The sequence below is a fragment of the Gordionus sp. m RMFG-2023 genome, chromosome 2 (genome assembly GCF_954871325.1).
Source record: "Gordionus sp. m RMFG-2023 chromosome 2, tfGorSpeb1-WG-v2, whole genome shotgun sequence".
NCBI classification, from domain to species: Eukaryota; Metazoa; Nematomorpha; class Gordioida; order Chordodea; family Parachordodidae; genus Gordionus; species Gordionus sp. m RMFG-2023.
The window spans coordinates 46,308,902-46,319,705 of NC_088776.1; the positions used below are offsets into that span (position 1 = coordinate 46,308,902).

General features: G+C 26.5%; 2 protein-coding genes across 8 annotated transcripts in view; one reads left to right on the top strand and one right to left on the bottom strand.

The window, feature by feature from the left end:
* LOC135925481 (protein numb-like) overlaps positions 1 to 3,833 on the top strand; it is a 32,879-nt gene extending 29,046 nt beyond the window's left edge. For 3 of the 7 annotated variants that reach the window (XM_065460820.1, XM_065460826.1, XM_065460825.1), the window contains 3 exons: positions 1,858 to 2,580; positions 2,819 to 2,905; positions 3,008 to 3,830. In XM_065460820.1, coding sequence (XP_065316892.1) covers positions 1,858 to 2,580; positions 2,819 to 2,905; positions 3,008 to 3,120 — 923 coding nt within the window. In that variant the 3' untranslated portion in view covers positions 3,121 to 3,830. Of the gene's footprint in view, positions 1 to 1,857; positions 2,581 to 2,818; positions 2,906 to 3,007 lie in introns of all 7 variants that reach the window. The other 4 variants (XM_065460822.1, XM_065460821.1, XM_065460827.1 and 1 more) reach the window with 4 other exon arrangements.
* Positions 3,834 to 8,040: 4,207 nt separating this feature from the next.
* On the bottom strand, positions 8,041 to 8,812 carry LOC135924859 (translocon-associated protein subunit delta-like). Its single transcript, XM_065459984.1, has 6 exons — positions 8,719 to 8,812; positions 8,561 to 8,679; positions 8,447 to 8,521; positions 8,318 to 8,407; positions 8,210 to 8,275; positions 8,041 to 8,164 (listed from the first exon to the last, which is right to left on the bottom strand). Exons 1-6 carry the CDS (start codon positions 8,780 to 8,782, stop codon positions 8,060 to 8,062), a joined length of 519 nt encoding a protein of 172 aa, XP_065316056.1. The 5' UTR covers positions 8,783 to 8,812; the 3' UTR covers positions 8,041 to 8,059.
* Between the last annotated feature and the right edge of the window lie 1,992 nt (positions 8,813 to 10,804).

The window sequence follows — 10,804 nt, forward strand, 5'->3', positions numbered from 1 at the left end:
ATTCGAACCCACGACCATGGGATCAGTAAGCGAAGCTCTTGTCTACTAGGCCATAGAGGCTTTCCAAAAATCACTTCAAACATATATTATAAATATATTTGGTAGTGCCTATCCAAATGAAAAATAAACAAAATTCAAATTTTATAGGTAGTACCTTAAGGTAGTAAGCATCATTAACCAATAAAAAACGCTGGTATTACAGGAAATTGTCATCTTTCCAAAAATAATCATAGCCGCTAGGAGTGAAAAAGTTTGGGAATGCAAAAACTCGATATGGTAGTTAATATAATCATCAGGGGAATTGGAAACGATGGAATCAGGGCTAAGATGCTGATACACTTAACCTAAAAGATAATATACAGAATGCTAGTAAACCTTTGGGCATCGTAATCGTAAGCAATTTACATGCTTCTTCATTTATAGGTAGTTGTAAATAAGTTTAAGAAAAATCTACCTTCTAAAAATACTTTCTTTCTTTTAAATTCGATAACATTTCATCTATCCTATGAAGTATACTTAATCTCTACTACACAAGAATTCAGAGTCACGCTAAAGTCCGTACATAAACGCAATTTAACATTGGATTTTTTGCACTGGGACCAATAGGATTGTCCAATCACTTATCAATGGAAAATATAATTGCGTCCAATAACCTTCAATCTAATTCCAATTCGATTTCATCCTTCCATTCAAAAGGAACCCTGAGCACGTCGCAAAATTTTCTACTGGTTCTTCTCATGACTTTTCTCCCATACCATTTTTCTATATTTTTTATATTTCTCCCATACCATTTTTCTATATTTTTTATATTCCTTGCATTAAACCTTTAATTCTGTTGGACAACTGTTTTATATCAAATCATTATTTACAATATTATTTTTTATAATATACACGTTTGGGCCTTGCCTACTTTTGCAGATCTCTAATTAACGGTGCCTAAAATATCTTCCTGTTTTTCATGACCTTCAATAGTCAATGAATGCCCCCCCCCCCGAATTTATATACTGATTTCTCTTTATTCTCATTTTTAATAGTAGCCTTATATCCAGGCAAGTACAACTACTACTGTCCCTATGCTATTTTTTGTTAAATTATCATATTTTGAGACTTTAACCTTTAACATATTCATGAGAAATTAATTACTATTTTAATTAAAATTTTTTAACTATTATTAACGTTAAAATATATCCAACAATTAACACTGTTATTAATGATAAAATACTAATATACATTATTTTTCTTTACAGACAATATTTTTCTCTGAGTGAGCCATTTTTAAAAATCGGCTCAAATCAAGCCGTTTAACAACATTACTTTTATAACATTTTTCTGGAATTCTATTTATTTTTTAAATTTGTGGCCTTTTTTATAATCCTATTTTAGTTTTTACAAAGGTTCCGGCACCATTTTATCGGAACTCTTATATATAGATCTTATTTAATTTTTTTCACCTAACCTTTTTTATATTCTTATATTACTTATATGCTTCATTTATATTTATCTATTTTTTTTCTTTGTTTGCTAAAATTTCTTTTAATTTTTTACGTATTAAAATATATGTGTATCAATATTAAAAATTCATAATAAAAAAATAACACCATAAACATAATGTTTTATAAAAAAAATATATTACAATATCCATTAAAATTTCAACATGAAAAAAAGGAAAATGTACGATTACGACAATATTATATTCTATTTACATTTTTATACCCTAAATTGATGATTAAACTAAATCAATATGATATGTTTTTCCGAAAAAATATTTTATTCATTTTGCTTCTCGTAAAATAAATCGTTGATACACTTTTAGGCAACGATCTCAATATAATAATTCACTAAATTTCATAAATAAAGGTTCTACTCATGATGGAACCGAACTTCCATTTTCCCTAATCTCGGACGAAACACGAAAATCGGCTCGACAAAGACCCAAAGTCAAATTGGAATTACTCAGGCAAGCTTCGTTTCGATGTCCACAATTATCGTCCAATAAAACCTGCTCTCCTTTTAAAAAACAACTATCGTTAAGGCTAAATGAGATGCCATCCAGCTTACAACATAATGCTCAGCAAAAGAGCTATGGATTCCATTTCAATATTTTAAATAACAATAAAACTAATAGTCATATTTTGGACGAATCGCTTTTGGGTAGTGACGAGCTGGGAAAAATCAACGAAGAAATTAAAATAGCAGAAGACGCAGAGAGTGACGATATAAAATTCCTGTGCCGGCAGATAACTCAAAATTTTTCTACCCTTCCTTCTTTCGTCACCCCTCCTTTATCTACTACGACCTTCGATTCCGCGTTTAATAATAATTACGATACAGATTATCTTAAAGTCAATAACCATAATACAAATGGCTGCATATTAGATTCGCTCATCCCTTTTCCCACCTATTCAGAAGAAAATAGCGATGATAATAAGAGATTGGTCGGCGATTTTAAACGAAGAAACCATGGTAGCTTCAGCCACAATGGCCAAATAATAGGTTATGACATGCTTGACAGTGATGTGACTAACAATGGTATAATAGAATCGGAAAGGACATTTACAAATAGAAAATCTATCGAAAAAGGTTGCTGATTTAAATTTATGCTTGGGAAAAATTACCTACTTTTTATACTTTCTCATAGTATCTTGAATGGTTAAATATTAATTGGTTTTAAAATTACTCAAATTGCCGTGTTTTTTCGTTTCTTCAGATCTCAGTGAAGGCCTCCTTTTCCTTCTTATATGTTTTTTTAAAAAATTATAGCATAGTATTTATATTTGTAATCTTATAAATTGTTTACATTTCAAAAAAATAATTTCAGCAGCCACGAACAATCCCTTTCTGGAATCTCATAAAATTTTGCAAATATCCGAATCATCTCAATATAAATCGAATCAAAAAGAAAGACGTAATCTTTTTTAAGAGGAAATTGTTTTTATTTAGGAATAAATAATCTAGAAAATTTTCTTAAAAAATAAGATTTATTTATATTTATTATCTGAAAAAAAAGTTTTAGATTACAAAGATTTAACCTCCCAAAATCCTGGCAAATATAATTACCCGCCATTCCAAATGACACGACAAAATACCAATCCGTTCTTACACAATTTAAATAATTCATAAATTTACCTTTACAGATGATGCGACTTAAAATGGTTGATAGTTTGTATTTTTTTAACAGTATAAACGTAATATTTTACATAAAAGAATTCAAACGCATTTTTGTTTTATTTAAATAATCTATTTTTTTTAAACTCGTAAGCAAAAAACGTTAAAATCGACAAATATTGTAAATTATACGATTTCTGGGTTCCGAAATTTTTTTTTAAAAAGCCAGAAGCCAGCCTACTTGTATTAAGGTTATATAAATAATGTAAAAAAAAGTAAATTATAATATTTAATACATTCCATCTTAAAAATGATTATAATCTTTTTAAAACTTGCATTAATTATAAATTTGTAACAATATATTTTTTGAATTATTTACTATATTTTTTTTAATCTGTTTTTAAACTTATAATAATGCATTATTTTAAAATATTAAGATCGACTTTGAATTTTTATATTTATTCGCATAATATTTTTTTAAAAAAAAATAAGAAAGTAATTTAGGAATTTTTTATTGTTTTTTTTTCCTGAAAATATTAAATTTAGTTTGATTAAATTATATTTTTTGAATAAGCTTTTATCATACTATAATTAATTGATATATAACTAGAAGTAAAATTTGTATAATAAATTGTAACGAAATTTTGGATGAATTTTTTTATTACTAATTCTTTTTTAAAAAAACGCGCAAATTCATAATTTATATATGGTCCAATTTCAATTTACAAATAACCGAATCATTTTGGTAAAAATTGTATTTTTTTGGTAATTTTAATATATATACATTTTTTATATTCTTCAACTATAAACTTTTTAAAATTATTTATTGGATATTGTATTATTTATGAAGTATAACGTAATACATTGAAGATTGATATTAAAAGTTTACCCCAAATCTTACCTAGTTACATAACTTAATCACCTTAAACTAGTAGTTACTTTAATTTTTTCAAAATAATATAATTAAATACGACTTAATACACTAAATAAAAGCAGTTTATTAAAAAAATAATCATAGTCTTAGAAATTTTTATTGCTGTAGAATAATCTTACCTCTAAATATGAAAAAATTATTCCATTTACGTCAAAACTCTATTTAGCTGTTAAAGATTTCCCAGCTGAAATTGTTCTCTAGACCAAGATAATTAATGCTTATTATTATCATCTGACATTTCGAATATTTCTTTCATAAATTTGCAATATAAGTTGAATATAATTAATTAGAAGCATACAATGGTGGAAATTCATTATATATTGTCGCTGTATTAAATTTCTTAATTTTTAAATCAGCTCATAAAATTTTAAACAATTTTACTATCACAAAATTTTCAATATGATTGTTTATTTCAAAATTTAAAAAAATTAGACAACACTTTTTAAGATATAATAAAATAAGTAATTTAAATATAAATAGTTAAAATTCTTCAAAAAAAAGGTAATGATTTTCATTAACAATATAAATAATTTTAAAATGTGATATTTGACCAGGGGCGGACTGGCCATAAGACCCGGTGGGCATTTTGCCCACGAGGCCGCGAGAAAATGTCGATTTTTGAGGCCGATTAGAAAAAAAATATTATGTTTACATTATTATCTCTTATCATTTATTTATTTTTAATGATCTCTATGATTTGAATATCACATTTCTTGAGAATTGTCATCTCGTTTACTTTATTTTAATGCATATTATATCAAAAACATCGCTTGATGCTACACATCACCATGTTCTTTTCTTTGTTTTTTTTTTCAAATGAAGTGAAAACGCGTTTGAGGGGTGAAAGCTAAGTTTTGATTAATTTATTATATTATATTTTTATACATTGATTTATTGTAGAAATAATATAGCCAACATTTCTTGTTCTAAATTCATTGAAATAAAATAAAATCCAGGTCGGTGAATCAGATAAAAGGGTAGATGCTTGGGTGAAACAGAATAATTCATCTGGCCAAAATAAGTTGAGAAGGGTGCAAAAAAATAGGTGAGATAAAGTGGGGGCACGTGAAAAAGCCCTTAGATGGATATATGGTAAAGAGAGCTTGCTCCCAATAACGATAAAGGCACTTCAATTTATAATAGATAATAAATAATATAAGTAAACTTGATAATTTATGTAAATTTAAGACTCTAAGAACAGCTATAATATATTTGCAAATTTTTAAAATAATGGGGCCACTGTCATATCCTTCAAACTAAAAAATTAGGTACTTTGTCAGCATGGAAAATGAAAGAAGATGCTAATAAAGCAATAAAATGGCTGCTAATTTAAATGAAACATTTATATTTATAGCTCCAGGAGAGTATCTGAGTAAAAAATGTTCTGTAAAAAAATTGAATAGGATCAGCGAAGAGAATATATAGTGACAAATGCCAAGATGAACGTCCTCAAGAATCGATTGAGCTTTATAGGTTCGAACTATTTTGTCCTATAATTGATCAAATTATAAAAAGCTTGTCGGAACTACTTTCTGCGAATTGAAAGCTTATCTAGAATGTGCAATATTTGCATCCAAGACATTTTGATGAATAAATAGCAAAGGTATTTCTGAAAAGGCCTTGGAAAAACTGGCACAATTGGCATATATATTGAGTGTTAAATTTCATAACGAATTATGTTCATTTGCCAGTGTATTCAAAGATTTGGTAGCAGAATTAAATGAAACGGACGATGATATCGCATGTACAAGTGAGGAGTCAAATAAAGAAGATTGAATATTACAATATAATAAATCAGAGTGTGATTATAAATGTAACAAGTGTTTAATATGCGTGTATGAAATTCTTAAAAGTTACAATATGCATACAAGTGACACTAATTTATTTTTGGCATAATGAATACATATTAACTTTATCATTTACGCAGGTTTGCGAGAAAGCATTTAATAAATTAAAAATAAGCTGAGAGCTAATATTGACCAAGAAAAATTAGAAGCGTTTTTAATGATGTCAGTTGAACGAGAACTATTAGCGTAGATTTAACCAGAAGATATTCCTGTATATTTGCACAAAGGTTCAAAGTTAATGAGATTTATTAACGTAAAAATTATATATTTTTTTAATTCTTTTATTAGAATCTTATTAATATTATTTACAATATGATCAGTGCCTGATTTTATAAAAGTGCAGCAATTTTATTCTCTTTAATATTGTATAACTGCAATAATTTTATATTTATAATTAATTGATTTAATATATTGAGTATGCATTTTTTTAATATTTAACATGTGATGTATGATTTGATTTTATAGTGCAATATCGTTGTAAATTTAATATAAAATATATATTTTCAATAAATATTATTTTATATAGGTAATGAATATGATTTTAGATGTGCATTTTTTTTAAAATAAAATATATGATTATCGTATACTATTCTTTTTTTTTTACTAAAAATGTAAAACGTTTGAACTTATTTTCAAAAAATAAAAAGTAAATCATGTAGATTAAAGAAGCCATTTAAAGAAACCCGGGCAAAGGCGGACTGAAGCCCGCAAAATGGAGGTATGGGGGCGAATGCCTCATATAAATGAGGCCTCTATAAAAAATGCCCAAGAGGCCGTAGCGTCGCCAGTCCACCCCTATATTTGATATAACATCTCATTTATAAGAATGGTTTAAATTCTTAGTAACTTATTATTTAGATCAAGCTCTTAAATTTTTGCCTGAATATTAATCAAAGCTGTTATCATGTGTTACAGAATCCACTGTGATATATTTTGTTTGAAATTAATTATATACATTCTTGTGACTCAATTAGATCTTTTAATTTTTTAGCTAAATTTACAGCATCTTTATAAGCAAACACTTCATTATTTCGATATTCATGAGTGTTTTTCATAATTTCAATAATATATGATAGGCATGAACAAAGGCTTTTGTAAAGTTGACTAAATAGATAATATGCCCAATCTCTGAATTATTGCAGAAATCTTTTATTTTAAATTAATTAAAAAATGTTGCTGAAGTCTGCTCCAAAATAAATTTTGTTTGGAGTGTATGGATTCAAATCATTCATAATATCATATTGTTTGAAAGATTTTTTAATTCATTGCTACCATAAAAAACGAATTATAGATTTATCCTTAACTATTTTAATGAGTTCATAGTAAATCTAAAAACACAGGTGGTATTTTCTGCTTACTCATCAGTTTTTCAAGACTTGAGGCTATGTTGTTTTATTTTTAAAATTTATTTCTGTTTATCCCATGCTAAGCTGATTTTGACTAGGACAACCTATTTTGGTTTGCTTTGTATAGATTAAATAAATGTTTTGGTGAGGAAATTGTCACAAAGATGCTTTACCTACTCAAACCTAAGTGTTTCATTTTTAAAAAAATCCTAATGATGATAAAAATACATAAATATTTTGTTTTAATTAAAAAAAAATTAATTGCATAGATATAACTTTCAGTCACATCATTCAATACCAAATTTAAAGAATGGCGTGCATAAGCAAAAAAATATGTGGATTTTTAACAAAATTATAACTTTGCACTTTAGTGTTTACCTTCATATTTGGATCCTTGCCCTCAGAAATGGTTCGAGGGAATTTCTAACTATTCAATGGTGTTAGAATTTTTCCTAGTCTTAAATCAGTGGAATCATTAAATATGAATGGGCTTGAGAAATATTTGTAAAACTTATAATGGGCTTGAGCCGGACTTGGTATATTTTTTTTAACATTAAATATTTTTTTACTGTGGGCCTGGGCTGGGCTTGGTCAAAAAATTAAGGCCCATGAAGGTCTCTGCTTTGTACTTTAGAACAACAAAAAAGACCCAATAGGGTAAAACATCTTAATAGAATTATATATGTCATTTCTTGGCCACCCCAGTAGCATCATTATTATGAGTAAGAGGAGGCACACAGGTTCTCTAAAATCCTAAATGAATAAGCCTTTTTAAAAAAAATATTTTAATCAATTTAATTTTATTTCATTCTCTTATATTTGATAATTTAGTTAACAATTTTATATTTTGTACTATAGGCAAAATACCATAACAAAGCACTTATAATAATAATTAAAATTTGAGGTTTAATCATAGGACCATTATAAATTCCCTGAAAATAAGTATATATATAGAATATATTATGCTATAAAAATACTTTATGCTTATAGTCAATTATGTATAATGGTTTTATGTCATTGGTATCTTTATTACTTCCTTGCACCTAACATATTAAGAAATTATAAATTATTTATGCAAAGTTTACTGAAATTATTTTAGAATAATCCTCTGCATAATATATTTTGATCAAATAATTTCCAGACTTTAGCTGGTTTCGGTCACCTTGCAAGGTTATCTAAATTACCTTTGTAAATAATAATCTATAGATTTTAACTTCATATTTGGACCCATCCATTGATTTTGCTATTGGTTTAAAATCACCATCAATGTTGGCATAAAAATTAAGATCCTAAAATAAATTATTAGCTAATTGAAAAAATTATTTTACCCTTAATCCATTTTGGCATTTTACTATAAAGTCTATAATGACAACAGACTTTGTTGCTAATATACCATCTGATGAGGTATAAATTTTATGTTTAAACTGAGGATCTATGCATTTTTTAACTATTTTAAAATATAGCCTTAATTTATAGTATTATATACTTTGAATATTTTCGTAAAAAGTAAGATAACTAAATACAATGAAAAATAAAAATAAATATTTCATAGCTTGATAACGTGTGATAAAAATAAATGAATGAATGCTATTAATTAACGATACCTGGTCCGGTCGATGATAAAAAACGTAAATTGTATATATTTATTTTATAAGTTCCAATATTTTGAAAAGCGATAGTGGAAGGGGTGCATATATTTAAGAAACCTACTTATATTTCACTTATGCTCGAGTCCAGGCAAGTTATTATTTGAAATTTTTTTATTTTAGACATCGAGCAAATAAAAATTCAATAATGATTTGGTGAAAGGTTCTATAAAGACATCAGTATTATTTCCCATTAGAAAGATCCTGCACGAATATATTTAAGATAGATGATAATAATCTTTAGGGCAATTTAAGTCTTCGCAGATCACCAGCCCCATTTCTTTTTGTTAAGTTACTTAGTCGTTTATTTCATTGATATAATTATTTTCAATGAATAAAATGAGTGATAAAAGTAAGATTCAATTAATTGAAATTTAAGCAATATCCTTGACATTTATAAACATTATATCATTAAAATTGGAGAAGTAAATTAAAAATATTTGTTTATCCTACCGTTATTTTTCAAAAAAATAACTAGTTCTACTACTATTTTTTAAGTAAGTGGACTTTAAACATAATGAATATCTTTTTCGAACTGTCTACAATTTAGTCGTAAGCACCCCCCCCCCCCTAGATTCCTGCTATAAATTATTACTTCTTCCCACCTCTTATCTCCTATATATTCCATTAATATTTATTTATTACATACAGCAGAAATAAGTACACTAGGAATTAATATCGATCTTAAATTTTCCTTAGCATTATATTTGTCTACCATTTTAAAATTCCCCACCATATCATTTGAAACCTTTTCACAATAAAACTAGCATGTTTAAAAAAAAATGACATCGATATGATTTAGATTATGAGAATGAGAATATATAAAAGATTGTGATAATCCTCGATTTTTAAAAACTGCTAACTCAATATTTTGGCCAGTGCCTAAGCCTCAAAATTTGGCTTGTCCAGATCCTTGGTGAGCGAAATCCTTAGGCTTACTTAATATTTTTCTCGATGCAAAATTGGGATAGCCGTTTTTCAAAAAGAAAGCTCAAATAAGGTCATTTAATTCACACTGAAATCATTATATTAGAACTTAGGGTAATATAGATGACAATTTTTATAAATTAAATGCCAATGTTGCGTCAAAATTAGAGCCCTATGTATTTAATATTTGTCTTCCTCAACTCGCATTAAGACGATTCAATATTAATATACTCAAATAAATAACATTTTCTTTCAGGCAGCACTTACAAATCTGCAAATATTATTTATCCAGAATCCCTCTGAAATTATTAAAAAATTTTTTAGAAAAATTAAATATTTATAATTCTCAGTTTTATTGTGAGGATGTTTAAGTAACTTATGATTCTTTCCTAGCTTAATAAAAACTATGAATAAAGATTAAATATGGTTGATAATGTTTCGCAAAATTTTAAACACATTTTTGATTATCTTCCTAATATGTATAAACTATTATATATTTTGGCAACTATACCCATTACTACTTCTAGACTGAAAGAACATTTTCTTTTTTAATAAGCATAAAAACATATATGAAAGGTAGTGTTGTTAAATGGCTATATTTGCTTATTTTTAAAAGCGGTTAACTCAATTTATATATCAAATTTTAAATCTAAAAGGTTTTTTACAAATATTGTAAACAATTAGTATTTTTTTTCTTAATTTTTATATGAATTTGTGAATTAAGAATAATATTTTACAGTCACTAGATTATATTTTGAAATAAAAGATATTCTTTTGAATTATTTTTTTAAAAAATTAATTATCCCGCGCCCCTCCTACGAATTCTGGCATACACGCCTGAGGCAATTACACACTAAATTAAAATTCATTTTTTTCATTATTTTAAATAAAATGTATTACATAATGCCAATTATCTTTAAGTTGCTTTATTAATAACAAATTCAAAAATTTTGGAGGGGCAGTTAAAAAAAATTTAAGTCATAGACCAAATATTTAAGT

Coding starts and splice junctions, on each gene's coding strand:
- LOC135924859 (XM_065459984.1), bottom strand. CDS start 8,782: ATGAAATATTTATTTTTATTTTTCATTGTATTTAGTTATCTTACTTTT. Junction 8,408..8,446: donor TGGATGGGTCCAAATATGAA/GTTAAAATCTAT, acceptor AAGGTAATTTAG/ATAACCTTGCAAGGTGACCG. Junction 8,165..8,209: donor TAATTGACTATAAGCATAAA/GTATTTTTATAG, acceptor ACTTATTTTCAG/GGAATTTATAATGGTCCTAT.